Source organism: Cyprinodon tularosa, unplaced genomic scaffold (assembly GCF_016077235.1).
Source record: "Cyprinodon tularosa strain WSP-4 unplaced genomic scaffold, ASM1607723v1 ctg189, whole genome shotgun sequence".
Lineage (NCBI taxonomy): Eukaryota > Metazoa > Chordata > Actinopteri > Cyprinodontiformes > Cyprinodontidae > Cyprinodon > Cyprinodon tularosa.
The window spans coordinates 3,219,790-3,247,545 of NW_024038669.1; the positions used below are offsets into that span (position 1 = coordinate 3,219,790).

General features: G+C 37.2%; 3 protein-coding genes, 1 long non-coding RNA gene and 1 other non-coding gene across 5 annotated transcripts in view; 4 read left to right on the forward strand and 1 right to left on the reverse strand.

The window, feature by feature from the left end:
• Positions 1–19,375, reverse strand: LOC119782125. Its single transcript, XR_005280639.1, has 4 exons — positions 18,895–19,375; positions 15,755–15,842; positions 7,771–7,980; positions 1–678 (listed from the first exon to the last, which is right to left on the reverse strand). It is a non-coding gene; the product is annotated as an uncharacterized LOC119782125 (long non-coding RNA).
• On the forward strand, positions 1,615–1,696 carry trnas-cga. The gene has a single exon. It is a non-coding gene; the product is annotated as a tRNA-Ser (tRNA).
• nabp1a (nucleic acid binding protein 1a) lies at positions 2,484–8,875 on the forward strand. Its single transcript, XM_038282930.1, has 6 exons — positions 2,484–3,370; positions 3,546–3,684; positions 4,691–4,762; positions 7,137–7,221; positions 7,557–7,626; positions 7,773–8,875. Exons 1-6 carry the CDS (start codon positions 3,277–3,279, stop codon positions 7,970–7,972), a joined length of 660 nt encoding a protein of 219 aa, XP_038138858.1. The 5' UTR covers positions 2,484–3,276; the 3' UTR covers positions 7,973–8,875.
• Positions 13,838–15,457, forward strand: LOC119782122 (C-X-C chemokine receptor type 2-like). The gene is made up of 2 exons (XM_038282929.1): positions 13,838–14,066; positions 14,148–15,457. The coding sequence occupies exons 1-2, from the start codon at positions 14,057–14,059 to the stop codon at positions 15,224–15,226; spliced, it is 1,089 nt and encodes a 362-aa protein (XP_038138857.1). The 5' UTR covers positions 13,838–14,056; the 3' UTR covers positions 15,227–15,457.
• Positions 19,038–27,756, forward strand: part of spegb (striated muscle enriched protein kinase b) — a 69,722-nt gene continuing 61,003 nt past the window's right edge. The window contains exon 1 of the mRNA XM_038282931.1: positions 19,038–20,123. Coding sequence (XP_038138859.1) covers positions 19,721–20,123 — 403 coding nt within the window. The 5' untranslated portion in view covers positions 19,038–19,720. The remainder of the gene's footprint in view (positions 20,124–27,756) is intronic.

Genomic DNA, 27,756 nt, shown 5'->3' on the forward strand with positions numbered 1-27,756 from the left:
TTCCAGCTACATAATTATCTTTTATTGTATATTACCTTGACCTCCATGTAATGAAAGTCTCAGTCAGTTAAAGTAACATTAAAACAACGAACAAAAAAGAAAACTGATTTTGTGAAACTTGAATAGTTTCTCTGTCTTTTTATTCAGGAAAGTGGCTAAAGATTTGTTTTTTTACCGGCAATACTTTAAAGTAATATTACTTAATAAAAAAAATAATAATCACGGTTCAATTGTATTAGTTACTTGCTTCTAAGCATTTGAATTGTTTACCATCATTGGCCACTTTATTAGGTATGCCTTGTCCAATTGTTTTGTTGCATTTAGACCAAAGACTTCCTGCCAAACTGAGCTGAGATCTGTCTTGGACAGTTTGAAGAGGTTCTGAACAGCAATCATTAAAGCCATCAATAGGACCTGCTGAACCAAATCGGAATGAACCATCTTAGAACTTAAAATAAGGATAGATTCGGTAGCTTCTTCATATCAGCTGGAATGAGCAGGGTGAGATATAGTGGGAAGTCTCCACTTCTTGGAGTCTATAATTGGTGTTCTGCTCCATCTTAAGGCTCATTCTTCCAGATCTGTCTGCAAACGATAACACCACGTCCATCCATCTATCTGATGAGCTTTGCTGCTCATCATTGCAGCTCATTGACCAGGATCCATAGACCGGGCTGTCTGGAGGGGGAAAGAAGATAAGATCAAAATGGATCTTTGCTCTGTTCCCAGCATCTATCAGGTTATGTTTGATACTAATAAAGCCAGTGATTATGATCTGAAATACAGTCTGTATACTAGGGGAGGAGTAATCATTCACGGCTATGTAGTTTCTCATTAGAAGAACACCAACAGGTGCCTGTTCTCAGTGATCATTGACCACTGGAGGAGTTCTGCCCCTTAAAAAAAAGACCCATTCAAATTTTCTTGCCAAAAATCACTATTGAATTCTATAATAACTTTACTGGAATTGACAAAGATATCTAGATTCTAGAAATGTGCGTTTTGGCATTCAACTGATTTAAATTAAAAAGAGAAACTAAATATTGAAGCAACTCTTCAGCCTTTTTCAATAAGTTGTGGATGATTTGGACAGCTGTAGGCAGGGAGGATCTTTAGCAGCAGGTTGATCTGGAAAAGTCTTTGACTAAAGACACTCTGCTGCAAAAAATATGACAAAATAAGTAAAAATGTTGCTTCATATAAGCGTATTCACCCTTAAATTAAGTAGTCAAATGAGATGATCTATCAATGGCAGTATTATTTTACCCTTAAAATAGGATAATTAGATTGTATGCACTTGAAAAAAGATATTATAATTTTTTTTTTTCTTGAAAACATGTGAATGACACTAATAGGTGAAAGACATCCACTCAGTCTAAATGTGACGCGGTGGTGTATGTCTCCCTCTAGTGTTCAACATTACGAAATACATCCCTGGCCTGTTTGTTACGTTAGATATGGCAAACATTTGCTCGAGAAATAGAAACAAGTGATCTGGCAGAAACAGGACCATGGATTTGATCTTTTATATGCGTGATTTTATCTGAAAAACAAAACAACCATATGGGCACCCGCTCTACAATAAAGTTTGACTGTGGAAGTAGAGTGTTTGCTGTCACGGTGGCCGAGAGGTTAAGGCGTTGGACTCGAAATCCAATGGGGTTTCCCCGCACAGGTTCGAATCCTGTTCGTGACGTATTTTTTCCCGGTCGCACCTTAACCATCCTTTTAAATCTGTACTACATAACAATATGAATCAATATCCTAGTTTTCTTTTGGCCATGGATTCAAGACTAAAATGATATAACTAGCAACATTTTCAATGGAAAAAAACACTAAGTGATCAAAGCTAAACCTCTAATGTTACAGAAACTGAAAAGAATGATAGCATCACTGACTGGGCGCGAAGTTGGTGAATTACATAAATTATTACAACGTTATTACAACGCGTTTTAAGATGACAAATGTTGAGATCTCGCATGGGCATCCTTTTCTCGCGTTGACTCCCACAGAGCAAACCAACTAATTCACAAGAGAGCTATCAACCATGTTGTGAGTGGCAATATCTACTTGGCCATCGATGTCTGCTCTGAAGCTGGAAGTTCAGAATACAGAGAAATATGACTTTCACGCAACATATATAATACGATAAAATCAACTATAGAAGCAGTAACTTGCTGGATGGATTAATTACAAATCCACTTCTTGCACTTCCACTGCTCGCGACGAAAAATGGCTCTATGTGTAATACCACCGGGTGTAAACATTTATTATGTTGTATTTTACATACCTGTTGTGAAATGATTGTTTCAGGTTTGTATTTCTTTCCATGAAACGTTTTAAACATATGTCACTCGAAATATGAAGGCCAAGCCAACGTTCAAACTCCCAGGCGTCACGTTTACTGGGCGACGTGTGATTGAAATTTTCCCCCTTCCCTTAAATCTGTAATGGTACAGTCCTGGCTGTATAAATAACACCGGCAGACACCCAAAAGTAGCTTTTGGGGGCAGTAGAGGCTTGAGAAGAGCCCGTGCAGAGAGCTACTTGCACAGGCTTTTTATATTTAGCTTTGTTAGTTTGGCCCAGGAGAGGTTAAGACTCAGAACACCTTAATCCTAATCTTAATAATTTGAACCTGGCCTGGACTCGGTTAGTTATAACAAAGCATCTGGTCTGCCTACGGCCAACAAAAAACAGCTCTTTATATATTCTGAGACACACAAAGGAAACGTGCGTCAAACATCAGAGCAGCTTTATGACCGCTTTAGGATGAGGATCATTTTTCAGTCTGACAGCAGATTGTTGTTAATATTTCTGAAATGACTTCAGATTAGGGAATCCAGCGTGTTTTTTTTTTGACTGCGGAGACTACTCTAAACAATTCGGACTCATAATCTCAATATCTTGTTTGGTTCATGTTTTGACAGTTCGCTGGTGTTATGTGGGAAATGAAGTCGCTATTGTGACGATAGTCGGCCCGAAGAAAAACAGTTTTTAAAATGCATCCTGAAGCTAACAGGAGGTTGCTAACTGCGAGCTAACGGGCATTGCGTTGGCATTTTTTGTACTTTTTAAAATTACGGTCACCACATAATGTTCTTAATGCGTTCATTAATATCATAAACTTGATGAAGGCGTATAACTGACAAGAGTTTGAACTGTTAGACATTTTTAAGGGAGTTTTGGAAGAGCGCTCCAGCTAAGTAGGCTAACTAGCACCACCGAGGCTAAAGCTAACAGTAACCGCTGATAAATAGAGTGAGTTAGCCAACCATGGCAGCACCTTCTAACGAGGCCTTGTTCCTCATCAAGGACGTCAAACCCGGCTCTAAAAACCTGAATATAGTGTTCATCGTGTTGGAAATCGGTGAGTTGTGAGGCTGAAGCAACCACTCTGCTCCACAGCCACTCGTGTTTGTGTCTCTTAAAGGGACCGGCGGCAGCGGGGCTCTGTCCGAGCTAAACTCTGTTGCTGTTGCGGGAGCCTAGTTTTGTGCCACACTTCTCACTTTGGTTGTCTTGATTTTTTTTTCTTTTCTTAGGACGAGTAACTAAAACCAAAGACGGTCATGAGGTGAGGTCCTGTAAAGTGGCAGACAAGAGCGGGAGCATAGCCATCTCAGTGTGGGACGAACTGGGAAGCCTCATCCAGCCTGGAGACATCATCAAGCTCACCAGAGGGTAGGACTGTTCTTCAACATATTTACATCTTTGTTTGCTCTTAAATATACGGAAGAGGATCAGGGCCATTGGTTAAAAAAAAAAAATAAAAATCTTAACTGATTTTTAAATTTAATTTCAGTTTAATATGGTGGAGAAAGTCAAAATTCTGACTTTTTAATCTCTGAATTCTGACTAATCTCTGAATTTGGACGTCATTTTTTTAAATCTCTGAATTCGGACTTTTTTATTATTTCTGAATTCTGACTTTTTTATTATTTCTGAATTCTGACTTTTTTATTATTTCTGAATTCTGACTTTTTTATTATTTCTGAATTCGGACGTTTTTATTATTTCTGAATTCGGACTTTTAATTATCTCTGATTTCGGACTTTTAGTATCTCTGGATTCGGACTTTCTGTTTTTTTAAATCTCTGAATTCGGACTCTAATCTCGGAATTCAGACTTTTTTTCTCTCTCTGAATTCGGACTTTCTTTTTTCTTTTTTTTTATCTCTGCATTCGGACTCTTGATCTCTGCATTCGGACTCTTGATCTCTGCATTCGGACTCTTGATCTCTGCATTCGGACTCTTGATCTCTGCATTCGGACTCTTGATCTCTGCATTCGGACTCTTGATCTCTGCATTCGGACTCTTGATCTCTGCATTCGGACTCTTGATCTCTGCATTCGGACTCTTGATCTCTGCATTCGGACTCTTGATCTCTGCATTCGGACTCTTGATCTCTGCATTCGGACTCTTGATCTCTGCATTCGGACTCTTGATCTCTGCATTCGGACTCTTGATCTCTGCATTCGGACTCTTGATCTCTGCATTCGGACTCTTGATCTCTGCATTCGGACTCTTGATCTCTGCATTCGGACTCTGATCTCTGCATTCGGACTCTTTAGTCTATGAATTCTTCCCATATTAAGCTGAAATAAAATGTAATTCAAATTTTTTCAGTGGTTCTAATCCTCTTCCATATAAATGATTTCCATATGATTAATTCCCTTTTTTTATACAGTTATGCATCAATATGGAAAGGCTGCCTGACCTTATACACTGGGAGAGGGGGAGATCTTCAGAAGATTGGAGAGTGAGTGTGAATTAGTTATGGTCAACATTACTTTTAATCTTGGAGGATCCACACCATTTCTCCGCCCAAGTTTCACTTTTTGTTTTGGTTAATTCAGATGACGTGTTGTGAATTGGCGCTATATTAATAAACTGTATTGAAATGGAGTTAGTTCCCAGAAGTATGGGTTTGTATAATGTTGTTTAAAACTAGACATGTATTAGTTTAAATTCATATCCCCTTTCATAGGTTTGAATTAAATTGACTTAAAAATAACTGAAATAATCTTTAGAAAAAAAATGTATTTATGCAAGTGAAAGATCTAAGTTCTTTAGAAGTATTTCTGTATTTCTTGTAGATTTTTTTTCTTCATTTTTAAATTAAATTTAAAAGAATTAACATAACACGATTATAATCTTTGGTTTGCAGCAAGGACACTTGATTCATTGAAGAGTTGCTGCTTTTCAAGTAACTTATCAAATTTACCTCCTTGTGGCAATTCACTCAGGGGTACCAGACATTTTTTTTTTTTTACATAGCTTTAACTGTTTTACTTTCACTTTTTAATTTTTTACTTAATTTCTACTTATTTGTACGCCTGGTGATCTGTCAGATGAGCATAACCCGTCAGACCAACACATTCATAATCAATACACAAGACGTCAGATTTGCGTTTATCCCTTTAGTTTTATAAAAAAAAATAGACTTAAAACTACCTCAATGGATGAGTACTTCTTTAGTCACGTAGAAAAAAAATAATTAAAGGTCAGATTGCCACATGCCACAGAAAAATAAGTAATTACATTTTTTAATTTTTTAACAAGACTAAAGGGATATAAGCCCGTTGCAGTATTTTAAAGTTGATTTTTTGTGCAAAATTAAAGGGATAAACGGGCATTAACTATGGGTATGCTGGTCTGACAGGGTAAGCTAATCTGACAGAACACCGGCTCTGATTTGCTTAATTTTGGGTCTTATTACCTCTGCAAATGTCTAAAAGTCAAACTGTCAATGCAAAGTATTATCGTGCTTATTAGAAATAAGTTCATATTTATCAGGTTTTTTTTTTTTTTTCATCTTATTACAAGTGTATAAGAAAATATCGGTCAAAATCGAAATAGGCTGGTCTGGAATTTAAAGATCAGTTATCTAAGCCTAGTAAACTAGCCCCACCCACCAGCGGCCAAAATAACTTTTCCCTGCGAGTGGGATAGCCTCGATCAATGCCCCAGGCCCTAGAACTGGCGAGCCAATCACAACGCAGAGCTGCACGATGCTGGAGAAAACACAACCAGAAAGATGGCTTGATGGCATGATTGAACAGTTCTAGTTTAACTCAGCTTTGGAAGGATTAAACTTGGGGTTTCCGTTGAAATGTGAGCAGGAAGAGGTTCTACGTTCACTAATTTTTGAGAAGGACATATTCGCCATTTTACCGACAGGCTGTTTGTTTACACTCCCCCACCAGCTTTTTGTCGCTCTTACTACGTCAGTCAGTTGTGCTCATTGGTCAGAGCGTTGGCCAATCAGAACAGACATAGTTTGAGCGACAACGGTTTCTTATGTCTCATTCATCAGACCAGACTAAATTACACATTTAATCTCACATTTAGTCTGGTTTATTATGCTACTGTTTATGATTTTACAAGAAAATGGAAGTAAATAAATAAAAATTGAGTAAAATAAAGTATACCCTAAACACTAGGCTTGTCCCGATCCGATCCATGTATCGGGTCGGGACGCCGATATTGGCAAAAAAATGCGTATCGGCAAAGCATGTAAAATGCCGATCCAGACTGCCGATCCAGTTTTTGAAAAAAAATCCGGTCCGTATTTTCCAGTTTCGCCGATTGAAACGATCCATTCCACTATTTTGCGTCAGTGTTTCCCTGTTTTGCATTTTTATTAAAACTTACAGTAATACTTGCACCTTTAACTGTTTACGGTTTTACTGTTCACTGTGCAATTTCAGATTGCTATTCATTATTTTGTCCAGTTTGTGTTTATCTCTTAATAAACAGGTAAGTTTGTTGTTACCGAGCATTGTGTTTTATTCAATCTCACCTAATTTAGCTGGCTAGATGTTATCAAGAGTACTAAAACCCTTTTCAACATGAGTCTTACAACTAAGGCTAAATACTTTAACTTAAACTTAAATACATGCTCGGATAGGCTGGTATCAGCCAGTATCGGTATCGGATCGGAAGTCCAAAAACAATATCGGTATCGGATCGGAAGTGCAAAAACCTGGATCGGGACATCTCTACTAAACACTTTTGATATTTAGTTTGGAAAATTACTTAAACTTTCTTGAACAGAAAGGTTTTGGTAGATTTGCATGCATGAGAAAAATAGGTGAGAAATGGCTGCTTTTTTTTTTTTCTTTCTCTCCCAGGTTTTGCATGGTGTACTCAGAGGTGCCCAACTTCAGTGAACCAAACCCAGAGCTTCTAGCCCAAGCCAACCAGCAGAACAAGTCTGTGAGTAGCAATGCGCCTATTGAAACCTGTTGAGTCAGGCTAATGAAGAGCTGCATGATTTTTCTTTCTGCAGCCATCTTGTTAGTTGTAGTCTGTTTTATGTAAATACCTGCTATAAAAATACAAATAAAACTAATCTGTATAATTTAGTTTCCACCTTATATACGTGGAGCTTTAGGCAGTGTACATATTTTTTTTGACAAGTATCGCTGAGATAAAGGGGCCGTTTTAATTAGGACATATTCTGTGTTGTAAACGGAGCCTCGGTAATATGTTGGAGTGTATATTTAATGGATTATAAGACTGACTTTGCTTCTAATATGTCCTCCAAACAGGGTAAGCCTGACCAGAACCAGAGAGGAAACTCTCCACCCAATCAGAATTCAGGTACACCTGCTCCACCAGGTCAGTCACTTTTTTTTTTTGTGTGCAAGATACCAGGAACATTTTTTCCCCCCTTAATTCCTGTTTATGGAAAGCATAATGCTGAACATCTAACATGAGGCTCTGTTGTTTTTACAATTACTGCATTTGTGTTGCTTCACCCACAGGTAATGGTGCCATGCCGCCGTTTGCCAATAACCCAACACCAGGCGCGCTCCGTGACCCGACATTTGGCGGTGTGGGGCGTCCAAACGGCCGGTCCACTGGAAACGGTGCGCCGCCCATCAACGCTGCTGGACCTCCAACGACCACAAAGTCCTCAGTCACCATTAGCAACGGCAGGGATCCACGACGTGCCAAAAGATGAAACCGGAGCTGAAATGGAAGGGGAAAAGAAACAAAACAAAAAACTAAACATGGTTGTCCTCATTTCCTCCTCCTTCACCACTGCCTGTGAAGGCCTTCACTATAAGGAACCGTTTTATACAGTCAAAGATAGTCAGACGCATCGTTTAGTCTTAGTGAGTAGTGCGCTCTATAAGCACCACATCCAGATCTACACCGTCAGAACTTTACGGATGGAGACCTGATGATGGTGTTTGATCCTGTAAACGACCAGCTCTGTGCCAGTGTTATCTCTCCCTTCTTATTCTTTCAGAGAACACATCCTACTTGAACACTTGATGCACTTTCTCCTCTTAATTTATGTCGAAGCTTGACTGTCATTTAAAATCAGGAAAAGGCTTTCTTTTTTTATTGTTTTGAAGTGGAAGATGCCTTAAGTGGGTGAGAATCAGTTCTAGGACTGGATGGTGAAACGAGTCCCTCTGAGAACAGGTTCGCTGTGAGATTTTAATCAGTCATGTGGACTTCTGACCATGTTTCACGTTTTTTTTTTTTTTTTTTTTTTCCGTTTGCTATGAATTGTAAGTTTATCACTTAGGACCACATACAGACACAACGGTTCAAGAAATAAGCAATTATGCTGCCATATTGGGGTTCTTTTTTCCATAAACTACTGGCATAAAATTCTGACATTTTTTTGGTTTACTGACTGTAATGGCGCACATGTTTTTCTTTTTCCCCCCATCTTTTTAGATTAATATTAGGTGTAAAATCTAATTTTCAAGTGATTATTTTTTCCTGAGGAGAAATAAAACGGCTCAACAGATAAACATTGTGCATTTCTGGCTTCTACCAGAAGCATCATCAATGTGCCACAACTGAACTGGATTAGCAAAAATAAAACTGTATGCATTCTACAGCACCATCTAGTGTCAAGAACATGTTTATTTTTCTTCCTGTTTAGATGTTTGAGCTCAAAGTGAAGAAGTGCACAGTGTGTTTTCTCTGGAGATGTCTGCAAGAACTGCTCCATATCTGAAGCAACACATTGCTTAAGCCAAAACCTCAAGTTTCCTCATCTTTTGTTGCACCAAGTACCTAAACGTTTAACACTGTTCCCCCTCTTTATGTTTTAATGCACACACTTTAATATAAACAACAGCTGATCAGAGACCAGCCTGGAATCTATTTAATGAATGTGAATTTTCAACAAATTTAGTCAAAAGCAGAGCTTAAACTGCAGTGGTAGAAGTACTAAAGAACCTTAAGAGTTCAGAAATGTAAACAAGTTTATCCTGCATTAACTTCCCTTTATTTTTTAAAACCTTTTTCCCCCAGCTTTTTTAATTGTCATTACACTGTCACAAGTACAGAGCGATGAAATGAACCCTGCATTTAACCCATCCACTTGGGGATCAGGGGGCTGCCATTGTGCGGCGCAGGGGCAGCAATGTGGGGTTTAGGGTCTTTGCTCAGGGACCCTAACCTGACTCCACCAGATGGATTTGCTCCGCATATCCATCTGGAAACCTTCCGTTGAAGTAATTTTGAGCAGATATGGGAAGTAACGAAGTACAAATACTTACTTATAAATACTCAAGTAGATTTTTCTGATATTTTTACACTACTACTTACTTTTATGGCGACTTTTTACTTCTACTCCTTACATTTTTACACAAATATCTGTACTTTCTACTCCTTAGTTTTTAAAAAATTGTCTCGTTACTTTAGTTTTGAATCATTTCAATGGAGTTACTGTTATTATTTTTCACGTCATCAATACCAAATCCAATCTAATTGGATGGGAATCTACGTTGATGATGAATCGACAGATTCGGCGGTATTCATTCGCGGCAAATCATTGCAGCTTGGTGGCGGTGGCGTTAGCATAGTAGCATGTTACGACGAGATGATTGTAAAATGAACACAACGGAGATCTAGTCCTATTGGCAGACATTTATTTAAAATGTAGGCAACGGCATGAAAAAAAGTGGTTTCTGCTTTTACTTTTATACTTTAAGTAAATTTACAAGCCTGTACTTTGTTACTTTTACTTGAGTAAAGAAGTTTAATCAGTACTTCCACTTTTACCAGAGTATTTTTTAACACAAGTATCTGTACTTTTACTCAAGTACGGAAAGTGAGTACTTTTGCCATCTCTGATTTTGGGAAGGGGCGAAAATACTGGTTAGCTGATTGGCCTATGTTGGTGATAGACGGGCCAAATAAACCAATCAGATCAACAAAGCATATGACGTACTAACAGAGCGACGACGAAAACACAACCACAAGCCAGGCTACTCTTGCCGAAACCAGTCGGGAGAAGAGCAAAAACATCTTTTCCTCTGAGAAAAGCCTCCAGAGCAGTGTTTTGCTCTTCTTTCAGTGAAGAAATACTCTTCCGATAAAATTTGCTCGATAGCCACGCTAACGCTAGTTTCATCGGCTGAAGCCGCCATGTTCTTTAGACTGAACTGTCGCGCTTCTCGTTGCGTCACACCTCAACCCGCCTCAAAGCCAACGCTGATTGGACGTTCGTTTGGTGAACGGCTCCAAATTTTCTTTAACGGAGAGTCTCCAGACTGATCTGCGAGTGAAACCATGAAAGCTCGCGAGATCAGGATGGTCTCACGAGGCTACAGGGACCCAGACGGGGGCTTAAACTCAGAACCTCTGGGATCTAAGTGCAATGCCCTAACCACTAGGCCACCACTCCCCCAATAACCCAGATCGACCCAAACAATCATACTTGAAACAAGATAAAAAATGAGCTCTACTGTGAAAGCAATGAAAAACTAAGCCCCAAAACTGGAAACAGTATAAACTTACAGGTGGTTGTTTTTTTTTTTTTTTTAAGAGAAGATGGCTTGTTCCCCTTAACAGGTTAAGGATTTTGTTGATGGGGTTGCTAGTTCCTTTCGTACTGCCTTAGAAGAGGCCGCCCCTTTAAAAAAGAAAAACTTTCAAAATAGAAAGTTGGTTCCCTTGTTTAATGCAGAGCGGCACACTGAAGCAAAATGCTAAGAAACTGGAGAGAAAATGGTGCTCTGCATGCCTATGGGTATCCTACCTAGTCTGGAAAAATAGTTTACTGTTGTATAAGAGGACCCTTCGTAAAGCAAGAGGCCCATAATAAATAAATTAATAAGGACAATAAGAATAATCCTAGATATCTTTTTACTATCGAGTCAATAAGTCGAAGCAATCAACTGGTTTTCCTTGTTGTGAATTGGATAAAAGAGGTTTGGATAAAAAAATATATAGTTTTGAGTTTTAATTTTCTACTGAACAGGATCACAACAATTAATGACTTTCACACGGCGGTTAGACGTCCACTGTTCTCTGAAAACATGATTAGAAGAATCCCTTCATTTCAGGGGCCCAAAAGTTATTGGAAAAATTAGATAATTGTAAATAAAATGTTTAATTTTATTTAAAAAACCCTTTGTTTGCAACGAGTGCTTGAATTCTTGAGCTAATGGTCGTCACCAGATGCTGCGTTTAATCCTTCTTAAAGACTTTACTGCAGCGGTTTTAACTCACTTTTTGTTTTCGAGCCTTTTTATCTGAAGTTAAACAAGTGAAATCAACGTTTAGTTGGTGTGAGATCAGGTGACTGACTCAGCCATTTAAGAATATTCCACTTCTTTGCCTTAATTAACTCCTGGGTTGCTTTTCGTTTCTGTTTGGGATCTGTCTGTCTGTCTGTCTGTCTGTCTGTCTGTCTGCAGTAAATATGTGAAAAAAATGTGTTTTAGGTGCAGCCTATCACCTGCTCAACATTTTAAAGTCCTCTGTTTGAAGGGTCGTATACAATGCAATGCAAACTATTTTTCTGTGTCCTGGTGGTTTCTATAGGCCTTTCAATTAGGCCTGAATAAAGTTTTAACTGTTTATTAATGATATCAACAGTCCTGATGTTTCTCCACTGTGCAACACTGCAAAAAATTAATTTTACATGAAATAAGTGTATTTTTCCTTGATTTGAGCAGGTAGCTAATAACATTTTTCAATGAATTAAGAGGATTTACGCTCAAAATAAACAAAACAAATCAACCCCATTATCTTATTTCAAGCCCATAATATATAATCATCTTACTTTAAGGGCCGAATTATTTATTCCATTGGTTGATCATCTTCTCTAACTGCTTAGAAGAACGGAAAATGCACTTTTCAAGAAAATTTGACTGTTTTTTTGCAGTGTTACAATCCCAACCTCTGATTTGCTAACTGCTGCCATTTCCAATTAAGAGGCAAAGAATTTGAGACAAATCTGATGGAAAGTGACGTCAAAGCCACATCTAATCCGGATTGGTCGTTCACACATTCAAAAGATCAGATAAGAGCCGGATTCAGAACCACATATGAACGTGGCTCAAATGTGATGTTAAAAAGTCAGATGGGGGTCATATCAGGGTGTCTAAACTGCTCATTTGATCCCCTACACTGCAAAAACGATCTAAAAATGAGTAAGAATGTCTTAAATTAATTGATGTACCCTTAATTTGAGCAGGTAAATAAGATGGTTTACCAATGGAAATAGTAATTTTACTCTTAAAATAAGATAATTAGATATTATGCACTTGAAATAAGAAAATGCAAATGTTTTTTTCTTGTTTTAAATGTAAATTGTCTTGTTCCATTGGCAAAGTGTTTCACTTAACCCCTTAATACTTATAAAAAATAAAAAAACATGACATATTGAGATTTTTTTTTTTTTTTGCAGTTGAAAAATCAGACTGGTGTCACATTTCCCTGCAGTGTGAACAAGGCCTTAGTCCCTCTAAAATCAGGGTGGCAAATGTCAACACTGCAAAAATGATCTAGAAATAAGTAAACATTTCTTAATTTAAGTGTATTTACCCTTGATTTGAATAGGTACATTTGATAATATGCCAATGGAATGAGTATTTTTACCCTTAAAATAAGATAATTAGATTAAATGCACTTGAAATAAGAAGATGCAATTGTGTTTTCTTATTTTAAATCTAAATATGTCTTGTTTCATTGGCAAAATGTCTCTTTAATCTCCTCAATTTAAGAAGAAATGCACTTATTTTAAGAAAAAATGACTTATCTAGATGTTGATTTTTTCCAGTGAAGAAGCTGAAACCTTAAATAAAAGCTGGAATTCTGGACGTTATGCTATTGTTTAATATATACTTGAATATGTTTCAGGAAACAGGTAAAAAAACAGTCAAATATTTATGGACCTAACTGTATGCCGACATCTGAACATCACCTTCCCTCGTTTCTCATGGTAAGAACCCGAGCGCCTCTCTTGTGACACTGGAAGTTTAAAAAACCCATGAGATGAGTGGCAGGAAATGTGATGAACTCGTGTGTCAACAAAGACACATGTCATGAGCTGGGAACTTCCTCTCAGCGGTCGGTCCTGAAGTCCCCCGAACATCTCGGTGTTTTTTTGTTTTTTTTGTATTCTTTCATTTAGCTCTGTCCTCCCAAGCTGTTTCAAACTGCTGCATTTGATCCGTTTTGATGGAATAGGCTTCTGATAGGCTGCTTATCTTCATGTTTTCTCCATCCGACTGAAAATTAAAGCCTTTATCAGGGTTTCCCTTTCAGTTTTGCACACAGTTTGATAGATGATTCACCGTCACCCTGGAAACACTCCGGTGTACTAAACCGACTAAACAGAGATCTTTTCTTATATAACTTCACTCTTTTTTCATGAAAGCTTTAAATCTGCCACTTCTTTGCTTTTGCTTTTCACCCAATGCAGGAATTTCAAATTTCTTTTATTATAACTTTTGTGATTTCTACTGATCCTTGTATTTTTTTTTGTGTCATTTTAATCAATTAATTTTATTTGTCATTTTTACTCCTTTTATCTAATAGATTTTTATATAAAGTTTCCTTTGCTCATGCAGAATAAAATGAAATAAGCCTATATTTGTTAAATAAATAGTATATTCTATATTGCCAGAGAAGTTGACACCTCCCAGTTAGAATAGTTGAGCAAATTGAAAATACGAGGTTGCTTAAGAAAGAGGAAGGTCAGTCTGATGGGAGGGGAGTTGACAGATAGATGCTTTGTCCTTTGTCTCGTTGTGGCATATGAAGTAGCTCCTGCAGAGAAGACACCATGACGACTGGTGAGTATTTATTTAAGCTTAAAATCGATAGAATATTTAAGGGTGAATCTGTTGTTTGGCCTAATTTTTCTATTTTTCCAGATCAAAACATTTCTTCCTTCATCTCTGATGACTTCAGCGAAATCTATGACCAACTGAACTTCTCGTATAACTACACGGAGTATAATTTAAACCCATCCACACAACCCTGCGATGTCTTCATGTTCCCAAACGCTGTGCTGCTGGTTGTCTGCTTGTTTTACATCTTCATCTTCCTGTTGGCCATTCCTGGGAATCTGGTGGTGGGTTTTGTTATCGGCCAGACTAAGCAGCCGCTGAGCCCCTCCGACCTCTACCTGTTCCACCTGGCATTAGCAGACCTCCTGTTGGCCATCACCCTTCCCTTCTGGGCCACCTCCGTCACCCAAGGCTGGATTTTTGGAGATGCCATGTGTAAAATTGTCACCATCCTGCAGGAGCTGAGTTTCTACTCCAGCATTCTGTTCCTGACCTTCATCAGCGTGGACCGGTACATGGTGATAGTGAGGGCCATGGAGGCCCGCAGGGCCAACCGGCAGGTATTCAGCTGGGTTGTCTGCGCCGCGGTGTGGCTGTTCGGGGGGTTGCTGTCCCTGCCGGGTTTCTTCAGCTCTTCTTCCAAGTCTCAAAATTCCACTTACATGATATGTGCTGTGCAGTACGACCCTAAAAGTGCTGATGAGTGGAGGTTGGCCACCAGGGTTCTCCGCCACGCTCTGGGGTTCATCATCCCCCTGGCCATCATGCTGCCTTGTTACGGAGTCACCATCCAGCGTCTCCTTCACATCCGGGGGGGCTTCCAGCGACAGCGAGCGATGAGAGTGATTGTGTGCGTGGTCGTCGCTTTCCTGCTTTGCTGGACGCCGTACCACATCGCCGTGATGGCAGACACCTTTTTCAGGCTGAAGATAGTGGACTACGGTTGCCAGGAGAGGACGGCGGTGGATAAGGCCATGTTTGCCACGCAGAGCATGGGGCTGCTGCACAGCTGCGTGAACCCCATACTCTATGCATTTGTGGGAGAGAAGTTCAGGAAGAAAATGAAGCAAAAAATGATAAAGATGGGCCTCCTAAAGAAAATGTCCGTCTCCAGAAGCAGCAGGTCCTCAGTTTCATCAGAAATTACATCCACAGTCATGTGAAACGTTTCTTTAACTTGAGTTGTTTGGTGGACTTTCAAAGAAAAGTATATTTTTTTACTTTTAGTCTTAAATACTCCTTGAACTTTTAAATATATTTTTCTTTTTTATTAATCTTGTCTTTCAACTTATTTATGTTGGTTTGAATGTTTTTTTTTTTGCACCAGGGAAGAGACTTGCTTAAGCTGAAGACATTCATGGTACCTTTTTTTAATTTTATTTAGAAGAAAGAGTAAAAACGGATCTGTTAAAATATTTCAATCAATTCAAAACATTTCAGTATCTCAATAAGGAAAATGCAAAAACAAAAAAATGCAAAAAAAATAAATAATAAATAAAACCAGCCATCAGATGCAGAATAAGGTAGAATGTATGGTAGATGGTGAGATAGAAAGTGGTGTAATATGGCTTCAGCAGAAATGATTGTATAGACTTCAAAACATTCTTATGTTGTTATTATGAGAGATCTTGAGTTTAAGCCAGCTTGTTGTATCACACGTGTCCTCATTAAAGTTATAAACAAGAGCTCACCTTCTCCTCATGTGATTAACAGAAAAAACCACGAGTCACATAACTTATCAGCTGAGGAAACATCTTTCTTAATGGTCCGCCTGTGGGCCTGAAGGAGGAAGCCAAAAAACAGAAGTTCTAAATATTGCTTGATGAAAATTACGGCACATTTTGACGTCTACGGAGAGAATTTTGTTCCATTATTGTTGCAAGCAAAGAACATGTTTTGTAAAAGGAAATTTGACGGAAAAAAAAAAATACGATCTAGAGATGAACTTTGAAAAACTTCTTAATAAAAAAGGTTTTGATATTTTCTTAACTAATATTTTTTCTTTGTTTTAAAAAAAAAAAAAAAAAAAAAAGGTTTGATAATATCACATTGAGTTTTATAAAATGCATTCTTTTCAAATAGTATTTAAGAGATCATAGGTTTATGAATATTGGTCTTTATGGACATTAGCAACATTTATTTTTATCAGATTTGAAGAGAATGCACACTGTAAAACTCAATCTGAAAAAAACTTTTAAAAATATAAAATAAAATAAAAAAAATAAATAAATAAAAAAGGGAAAATCTGAGAAAACAGCGAAGTTGCTTTACAATTATTTTTTAGTATGAAATTTCACAAATGAATCACATTTTTTTTCTTCAAATTTCTATTTACAAGATGTTTTTTTTTTGCTGGCAACAATAATGGTACAAAATTCTTTCCAAAGTCTTTAGTGGGCGACTTTCTGGGGCGTCACGGAATGCAGGTTTTCTAAGTCATTATGATGTGAATATATGGGGGTATGTGGGGTATATCATAATTAAATGTTCCTTTCAATAATTAAAAATCAATTTGAAATAATGTATAAAACTAATAAATATAGTGAAAGTAATGAATAGACTGACTTGGAGTGACATAATAACTTGTCTTTAAGGGGGTCCTGAGACTTGCATTGTTATTTTTGAAGTCACAGCTTGCCCTAAAAAGCCACAATTGTCGAATTACACCTCATTTTAATATTTAAAAACCCTGACAGCTAATCGGAAGCTTTATATAAAAGAAGTAATGTTTTTAAGAAATGAAAATTTTTCTAAAAACTTATCATAAATTAAAAGAATAATTGGTTTTATCACCACCATTTAAAAATGTGCTAAATACAGGGCCTTTAAGCACATGCAAACAATAAGACTGAAAGGGATTTTTGTTTACAATTCAGCAGACAGCATGTTCAAACCTTTTTCTTGCATGTGTGCCTTCATCAATATGCAGATCATATTCCAATGACCAAAGAAAGAAATGGGTAAAAGCAATTTCCAAAATCTTAAAGTAGAAAATAGAGCATTAGGAAAAAAAAAGCTTAATTTTAACTGTAAATACTTTATCTGTAATTTTGTTCTTGACCTGTAGAACACGGTTTTTACCTGTTAAAGGATATACTGCCAAGCATAAAATGATTAAAACATTGTTGTAGGATTTACTTTTAGATTTTAAACTGGTTATTTATAACCACAGCTGCAAATTAAATTTCACATTGAGAGGATTTCCTGAAGCAACGGATTCAGAGATTAGTATTGAGATGTTTCAGATGATAAACTGAAGTTAAAATCTAGTTTGATTCCCATCTGTATACATTTTTCTAAACTTTTATTTAACTATAAAAATTACTTCATTTGGGAAATTTTGTATTTTTATATATAAAATGTCCATTTAAAAAGACTTTGATGTCAATTACAAGAAATTACGATCCAACATAAAAGGAGACTGCTTTATTGCAAATATTCCTCCTGGTTGATTCCGACCCAAAACACCCAGATAATGTTGCTTACCTATTTGTTTTGTCGTTACGCCATTTAATCTGACATCAGCGATGAATTTTTGAGACAACTGCTGGACATTCTTTAATGTTCAGATCGTTCTCATTTAATACACTTTCTACCACATTTTGATGCTTCAAAATGAACTTCAGCTAGATGTTTTCACCAAATCTATAGAGCTATGTTTACTGACCTGCTAACATATAATTTGCTGATTCATTATTTGTTCAAGCAAACAAATGGATAGCTATACATTATAGAGTGGCCAGTAAGTATACAATTTAAAATTAACTGTCAAAATCGAGGGAAATTTGTTTGATTATTGTTGCAAGAACTTATGTAAATTTAAATTTGAAAAAAATTAATTTGGGAAAGAAACATCACAAATGTCTTAAATGAAAAGGTTTTAAGAGTTCCTTCGTTGTTTTCTAAGATGTATTTTTCTGATGATTTTATTTTCTTCCTTTTTTATATATATATTTTTTTCCAGTTCAGCATTTTCTAACTCCTTTTTTTTCAAATTTTATTTTTCAAACTGAATTATTTTTGGACTATGCTCTCCAGATTCCATTCTATTCGTTTGCTTTCCTCTGGAGTGCTGAGCGAAGACGCATTTCTTTTGGTCTGTATGCATCTTAGCAACAACATTTCTATTATTTAAGATTTAGTGTTTGAATTAGGCTTCAAGTGAAGACAACATGATCTGTAAAATATAGTTTGAAAAGTATGTATTTCGAAAAATAAAATGTGAAAACAAGAAATTAGAAAAAATTTAATTTTTTTTTTCAAAAAATTGTAATTCTGAAGCGATAAAATAAAAAATACTCTCAAAACTTTTTTCTTTATGTTTTTTTTAAGCTTTACTTCTAGTTTGCATTTTATTAATTTTCTATTTGCAACACGTGTTCTTAGCTTTTCTTGCAACAATAATAGAAAAAAATTTAACGTTAAAAGAAAAAAGACCAACTTTAAACTATAAAAGCAGGCAAAGAAAAATAGATTCATGTTATTAAAAGCTTCCAATCCTATTTACATGTAAAAATAATTACACCTCGATTTTACACACAATCATTGTGTTTAACAAATTACACAAAAACCCTGAATGTTGGAACTGTAACTAATATACAGTTGTATGTTTACATTATCACTGCTGCTTACCTTTGTCACGGCTGCACTTAAAAAAATAAAATTGTCTTGAGAGCTATACTGAACGAAACTTCTTTTTTTATACACTCTATGTGTACAAAATTACAAAGTATGTCTATGTTATGCAAAAATACAACCTTTTAAATTTAGAATTGTGTTAATTGTTCCCAATGAAACTTAAACGTAACACAACAAAGAGGTCAACATTTACCTCAATTAAATACCACGTACTCTGCACCCTTTCCAGCACGCCAAGTGTTGCACCATGTTCTACTGACCTCACGTTGGCTAAAAATGTTAAGGGGGCGGATGCCTTGCTTTGAGTGGGCAGACAGACCAAGCAGCTGTCGCTGTGTGTGGTTCGGAGGGCTCTGACCATCATTTCCTCGTCCAGGCTGACTGGCAAAGGTAGGGGGAAATCATGAGTTGGCTGATCTAACTTATGGAACAAGGAACCGTAAGGGGAGGGGGGGGGTTAGAGTGTAACTTATCTGGTTGAACCTGGTCCCGGGATGATCTTTGGACGAAGCCAAGCAAGAATCTCAAGCAATCTCCAATGAAGACTCGTTCACCTTTATGAAGAAGTTACACTCTCCTGGGAAGAGGTCAAATCAAGAGTAAGACACGATTAGGATAAAACCAAGCTGGAGAATCAAAGCTGTCATTTCCAAGAGGAGCCAAAGGAGCTGCTGTTAACGCAACATGATCCGCTGGGTCTTATCCTAAAAATACCTCCGTTCAGGCGAGTGGTCGCTGGTTCTGTGCCGTCTGATTACCTGCTCATCAACAATTCCTTTTTCAGTTAACCAAAAAACAGATAGATGTGATAACTGCACAGATGTTAGCAAGTGTTTTATTTTCTGCACATAGTTAAATGGATGGATAATCTGATTATTTCTGCAACTTACAATGTGACACCTGTTGAAAGACTTACGGGGCCCTGCCAAGAGTTTGGTTCGGATCAACGAAGTGCCATTTTCCCACAGTTAGGACATACAGGTTGATAATTCTTTGTGCCCTCACTTTTAAGTTCAATCATGAGGAAAGCAGATGTACCAATGACCCTTAAGAAGGGGGCAGATGAAGCAGCAGCACCCCCAAGTCCCATCATCCCACCAAAACGGTCCAAAACGAGCCCGGATCAGATAGTCCCCGGTCATCCCAACCCATCTCCACCTGTTTTCATCCGAAAAATGAGGAATGCCGCCGTGGGGACAGGCTGCGACATTCGACTCAAGGTGACAGTGGCTGGACACCCCCAACCATCCCTGTACTGGTACCACAACGATGAGCTCCTTAACATGGAGAACCAGGAGTACGGAGGCCTTTGGATTAGAGACTGCAAACCCAGTGATGCTGGTCTCTACACCTGCATCGCCAATAACCACCTGGGAGAAGCTCGGACGAGCGCAGTGCTGGCCGTCTTAGATCTGGGAGAAGGTAACGGCTTAATTTATTTTCTCATTCCCTTTGCTTACACAGAAATACCCTTTTATTAATCTCCATCTTATAAAAGATGGATTAAACCTGTTTATTAAATGATAAACAGCTATAACAGCTTTGATCCTATTTACATTCAGGGCTCTAAAGTGTTTCAATTACTGAAAATACCTAACATGTCACAATAACCCAAAGGAATAAATCATTTATCTGTTTTTAAAACCACTTTTTGCCAAGAGAAGATGATCCAAACTAATATCTCACCATGGACACAACAATTTTAGGTTTATTCAACCAAATTGGACTTAATATACAGGAAATTTATCCTTTTAGCACAATCTTTACCCAAATCAGAGCAAGTCCATTTATCAGATTTATTATTGCTTATTATATGTTGATTACTGGTTAATTTCTCCCATTTTACTGTAAACTATACATAAAATTTCATCTTTTTGTTCAAAATCTGAAGTAAAATACAGGTTTTGCATGTTTTTTTAGTTTAATGTGAATCTTTATGTGACATTATCATGCCATGGGAGGTTTGATTTATGGGATATTACTTGGAAATAAATCATTCTTAGGCCACTTATTCATCGAAAGCGAGTCCCTATTCTTCAGCGTCTGACCCAAGGATGCTCTGGAGGCCAAAGCAATGTGCATTCTGCTCAGTAAATCATATTCATTTGCCATGCATCACCTCATTGCATTGATGTAGCAGACTTTAAAAATATTGACATTTTGTAGAAATTTATTTCCCCAGCCAATAGCCTTTTCATATATCAGCGCTCTATATGATTGTTCTGCAGAGTTCAGCCTGAGTTTGCTTCTTTATGTTTGAACTGCTGGTAGCTGTGGACTGTTCCAGCTATCAGACAGCTAACAGAGGAGGAGGACAGTGTACACAGAGTCCTAAACTCTCATTGATAAAACATAAACTATTTTTAAAGAAGAAACGATAATAGGCATGGTTTATCAACCAAGCTGTTCCTCAGAAGAAAATCAGAGATTTGTTCAGAGGACTATAACTGAAAATAGATGTAAAAGGGTTTTAACTCTCCTTTAACTTAACATTTTGCTTCCAAGCAGGCAGATTTTCCTGTAACTAGGGCTGCAACTAACGATTATTTTGCCAGTCGATGAATCTCTAGATTGTTTTTTTTTTTATTAATAGATAAATAATTGGATAGCCATAGGTTAAAAATATTGTTTATGAAATTAAACCAGGTGAAACTAAAACTTGAAGGGTTCTGGATAAAGCATATGGATAGGCAAAAATATATTTTTTAATCTTAAATGCAAAATGTTTATATATTTTTTTTTACAATTCTGATAAAAGGACATGTTGCTGTTGGTTGCTCTGACAGCTAAACGCATGTTTAGTCTCTATTCTCCAGTTAACAATTAATTAATCGCTATTTTAGTTGACAATTACTTCGATAATCAATTAATTTATTTCATTGTTTCAGCCCTACCTGTATCCTTTGAGCCTCTCCTTGCTCAAAGTTTCAGGCACAGTTGCTAAATGTCTTTGCAACTCTTCCATTTGTAGTTTGGATTATCAGAAAATGTAAAACATTTTATGCATTTAGTAGAACCTTGAAGTTAGATAACAATCAGAATCACTTAACTTTATACATACTTTACTTTAATTAAAATCAAAATACAGTATATCGATAATAATATCTATAATTTTTCTGCTTTATATTAGATTGCATTACACCCATTTTCTATTGATAGAGATTCGGTGTCCAATTTGAAGCAGTTAACTCTTTTTATAATGACTAACGTAGGTATGAATGATGTCCTGTTTTTCTTGGCATCATATGAATGATTTTCACCACAGTAGAACAGAAGTGGATCATGGAAGATGATTTTTGATCCTCTTTCAAAGTTTGAAACGTCCTCAAAGCGGCTTTACATTGACATATGCCATGAATGTTAATGTATGAAAATGGAATAACTTTAACCTGTGAATCAGTATTGACTTAATTTTTGTCTCGTTTAAGGTATTACCGGTAGTTTTATTCTCACACATTTACTTCTTTTTAAATTGGAAATATGCACTAAACTGCAAATTTAATTCTCTTTTTTTTTCTTATTGTTAGAATGACGACAGACATCCACTGACTTTTTACACAAAAGCTGACTTAGACAGACCAGTCCATCAAACGTAGCTTATTACTGCAAGGGTTTTAAATGAATTTCTTGCTTTTGTGACTAAATTACATTTTCCATGCTAACAAACCAGAAATCCTTCGACCTATAAAGTTGTAGAACTGAACACTTTTCATTTATCAAGACAAACATCAGACATCGTTCTCCTGGCAGTGCATTAATTAGTTACCTATATCTTTGTTTAATTCAGTTTGGCATATTTCATTAAATGCTGGGAGGGTAAAAAAAACAACAAAAACATAAAAAACATTACAGAACATCAGGGATTTCAACCTGGTTTTGGGCTATAAAGCAACCTTTTTGTAGCCTCGTGAGACCATCCTGATCTCGCGAGCTTTCAAGGTTTCACTCGCTAATCAGTCTGGCTACTCTCCGTTGAAGAAAATTTGGAGCCGTTCACCAAACGAACGTCCAATCAGCGTTGGCTTTGAGTAAGGGTGTGCAAAATAATCGTCAAATCGATACATCGTGATTCTAATTTTTGTGATCTACTGAATCGATTCTTGAAGGCAAGAATCGATTATAAAAAAAAAAAAAATGAACAAATAAAATACATTAATGGTTGGCGCACATCAATCAAACCAAGTGGAATACAACTTCCAGTCCAGCAGATGTCGCTGCGGAAGTGTTGACGCCTGCTGCTTTGTGTCATAAGCATGTCCGGACTGATTATCCTCATTTTGTTTTTTTAAGTTTGATGAATCCTAAGATCTTTTTGTTGGTGTGTCCCTGCCAGTAATAGTAATATTTCTGTCCAGTATTTGTTTTCATGGCAACACCTCCAAAAGTAATTTCAATAAATACAGCTATGTATGAATTCAGTTGCTTTCAGTTATGTATCAATTGAAGACACTATCCAGATCACACTCAGCCAGTCAGCCACTGGTAAGGGCTGTATCTTTTTCTTACAGTGTTCAGTGAAAATATCCCAATGCATCACAATATTTCAAGTATCGTGATGCATCGTGATAGAATCGCATCGTGGCATGTGAATCGTGATTCGAATCGAATCGTGACTTCTTTGCCAATACCCACCCCTAGCTTTGAGGCGGGTTGAAGTGTGACGCAACGAGAAGCGCGACAGTTCAGTCTAAAGAACATGGCGGCTTCAGCCGATGAAACTAGCGTTAGCGTGGCTATCGAGCAAGTTTTATCGGAATTACAGAGTATTTCTTCACTGAAATAAGAGCAAAACACTGCTCTGGAGGCTTTTCTCAGAGGAGAAGATGTTTTTGCTCTTCTCCCGACTGGTTTCAGCAAGAGTAGCCTGGCTTGTGGTTGTGTTTTCATCGTCGCTCTGTTAGTACGTCATATGCTTCGTTGATCTGATTGGTTTATTTGGCCCGTCTATCACCAATATAGGCCAATCAGCTAATCAGTATTTTCGCCCCTTCCCAAAATTACTTCAACGGAAGGTTTCCAGATGGATATGCGGAGCAAATCCATCTGGCAGAGTCAGGTTTACCTTTTTGGGCACCTAGACAAAAATTTCTGACATTTAATGTATAAGCATGTGTAGTTTTCCACGCATGATAGCATTTTATGTTGTTCCTGTCCCAAATTCGCAGCTAACCGTGGCAGCAGGAGTTAAGGTAAAATAAAGAAGGCCTATAGGAGAATCCTAATCCTGTGGCAAAGACACTAAATATTCAATTCAGAATGAGTCCTTTGTTTTTCTTCTGTTCATTCTGTGTTTGCGAGGCTTTATTGCCTGATTTATTCATGGATCAGGAAACAATAAAATAAAATTAATTTAGACAAAGATGAGTAAAACAGCAACAAAGTTTAAAAAACCCTCAGACAGCATGGAGAACTTCTCACTGAGACCTCTTTAACAGATTACAACAACGTCTGGCAGCATGGAGGGAAAAAAAGAGAAATGAGAGATGACACAAGATATTTCAACAATGCTGTATATAATAGGAATAAAAAAAGGTTGGTTTTCTCTTTGTTTTCCTCTGCTAAAAAGCCATAAACATATTTTTCTTCTATTGTTTTGACTTTATTGATGCAAATATGCTGCTGCTGTTTTTAGAGTTGAATCTTTGTGTTCAGATTTAACTTACGCTTTAGTAGCAGGGGACCTTCCATATTTAGAAACACTCTACAATAGAGAAGTGCAATTAGAGTGCATTTTCACAACAGCTTTGTGATGCAGTTGCTCTGTTGTTACAATAATAGTATGGTGCCACTGCTCAGGAATAGTTAAACCTTTAAAGCTGCATTTAAACTTTTCATTTGCTTTAATTCTCCACTGCAAATAAGCAGCAGCTGTCCCATCACTCAGCGGTGCAGTCTGAAGCCTCTCTCTCTCTGTCTTTGAACGCGTCCCCCGTCCCGCCCCTCTTGTGCACCAGCTCCCTCTGGTTATTTATACAGAGGAATGTGCCTGGCCTCAGATTTTTGTGATGTTAGCAAGCTAACGTCTCTCCTGTCACACTGCAAGACATCACAGATAATTTTAGCTGAACCCCCCCCCCCCAATGATTCCAAGCACTGAGCGCTTGCCTGATGATCAGGGAATGGACACAACTCAAAGAATCCATACTAGCTGCAGCTTTCTGCAGCTAGAACATTGTTTTAATTTGAACAAATACTTTATATTTTTTGCATTTTACTGTGCTCGATGCTAAAGGAGAAGGTGTGACATGCAGGTGTATTTCTATGTTATGAATTTATAAATACCTATAGCAGGTTCTTCAGCTTGTTTCTTATTTTCTTTTGCATTTGTTTAAAAAACAAAAGGGTGAAATGAATTTTTTTACAACAGTTTTGGCAGAAATATAATAAAATAAGTTAATGCAGCCCCCGTTTTAATACATTAAAGCCCTAATTCCAAGTCCTGCCGCTATTTCCTGAGAGAAAGCAGGCTTTTGGGATGTTTGAAGGCTGAAAAAAATGGCATGAACCAGAGGGGAGCAAGGAGAGCTTAGCTAAGTGACTGATGGGTGTTTCTGAGGAAAACTGCTCATCAGAAGCCTGTGCGGTGATTAGGCTTTTGGGCATGAGCTATATTTGGAGCTTTAGACGTAGTCACTGAGTGTGATCACGGCTCCTGTCCAATGCGGCCGCGTGTTTGCCCTGCCGTGTTATCCTCCTGCTGGATGGTGAGTGAACAGGTGGGACCTTAACTGTGGAAATCCCCTACATTGGCCTGTTGATGCAATAAGTGAATCAACAAGTACTAATTGACTTTCATTATAACATAAATCCCAGTTTATTGTGACCATTACGGCTGTTCAGATTAGTCAGAGACATGCTACGAATATTCGCAGAGAAAAGGGAATTTTATAAATGTACAGCTGATGATGAAACAGATAGAAAAGGCAATAAGGAAAGTGATAGCGATAGTTATGTCCCAGTTAGTTCCTGTTCCACCTGTTACACTTGTTTTCCTTCTTACACATTTCTTTTGTTACAGGTGTTTTACATCATTATTTTTAAAAATAAAATTTCCCCATACTACTTGTTAAAACATGATTAAACCACTTTTTTGTTGTCAGAATCAGCAGTATAAGCAGGTAGGCTTAAATACCTAAATATGAAACAAGTCATCCCAAGATCTACAAAAGTTAAGTAGCTTTTAAAATCAGTCTGGAAAGATTTACTTTTTTTACTTGCTGTAGATTCTTTCATTTAAACCAGAAAAGCAACAGCTATCATCATATTTGTCTCAATATATAGACGATTTTAGTCATTGTTGGTTCTAAACTAGTCCTGGTCACTGTTTAATTTAATTCAGTTTATTTATATAGCACCAATTCACAACACATGTCATCTCACTTTACAGTTCACCAGATCATCCAGTCAAATTGATTCAAAGTTTTCTATCTAAGGAAAACCAGTTTATTGCATCGGTTCATCAACTCGAAGGCAATCCCTCACACTAAGCATGCTTGTAGCGACAGTGGAGAGGAAAAACTCCCTTTTAACAGGAAGAAACCTCCAGCAGAACCAGGCTCAGTGTGAGCGGCCATCTACTGAGGCCGACTGGGGTTCAATAAGACAGAAGCAGAGATACAAAAAGCAGCTGTAAAAGGCGGCCCCGTCCAGGAAATACACAACCAGGCAGACGACCTGTTAGCCAGCTCCCATGTCAGAGGATGAAGAGAGCACATCCAGCCAGTCACAGTCAGAGAAACAGGACTACACTGGAAAAACCGGCCAAGCTCCAACATCTATAAACAAGGATGTTGATGGCAGCAGCACAACTGATATTTCTCTCCAGGATGGTGTCACAGCCAAACAGGAACAGACCAGATGAAGCTACTATTAGAAAAAGCAGAGAGAGCAGAAGGTTAGAAATTGAAAAGATAAGATGACATGGACAGATTCTGCAGAATGGGAGAGTAGATATAGAATGAAGCAGAATGATGAAGTAGGGGTCCCTATGTCTTCCAGAAGTTTAAGCCTATAGCAGCTTAACTATAGAGATAGCTCAGGATAACCTGAGCCACTCTAACTATAAGCTTAATCAGGACAGGTCCTGATCAAAAATAAAACCAAGATTTTTTACTTTATTATCTGAAATCAGTTTAATCTCATCCAAATGAAGTGACTGACTAATCAGCTTCTTTTTCAAAGACTCGGGGGCCAAAGACTAAATCTTTAGTTTTGTCTGCATTCAGGAGCAGAAATGTCTCTTCAAGACATGCCTGTAATCTATGTAATGTTATTATTGTTATGGCTTCTGTTCTGAAAACGTACTCTACAAAAATTGGAATATAGATCAGTAAATTTTTTTTCTTGAAATAAGTGTAACATCCCTTGATTTGAGCAGGTAAGTTGACAAGTTGCCAAAAAAAACATGATGGTTTAAATTTAAACAAGAAAAAGAAAACATGTTTAACATATTTTCAAGTGGACAATATCTAATAATCTTATTTTTAAGAGCAAAAAAGTTAATTCCTTTAGCAGATCATTGTTTTAACCTACACAAAATTAAGGTAAAATACCTTAATTTGAAGAAGCTTGTAGTTTTTTTGGGGATCATTTTCTTTGCAGTGTCATGTTAAAGAAGCTCTCATTACGATATCCGTTGCACTGGAGAAAATGGAAAACTAGATAAGTCATTTTTTCTTAAAATAAGTGCATTTGTTCTTAAATTGAGGAGATAAAAGAGACATTTTGCCAATGGAACAAGACCATTTAAACTTAAAATAGGAAAAACATTTGCATTTTCTAATTTCAAGTGCATATTATCAAATTATCTTACTTTAAGAGTAAAAATACTGATTCTATTGGCAAACTATCTCATTTACCTACTCAAATCAAGGCTAAATACACTTAATTTAAGACATTTTTACTTATTTCTAGATCATTTTTCCAGTGTGATAGAAAGAACTGTAACTGGTTTGTCCCTTGCGGCCAATTTAATATTTTACCTTTAATATTCAGTTACTAACAACTGTTTAGAAATTGCAGTCAGTTGAAAGCTTCAGTCTCACCAAGATAGGAT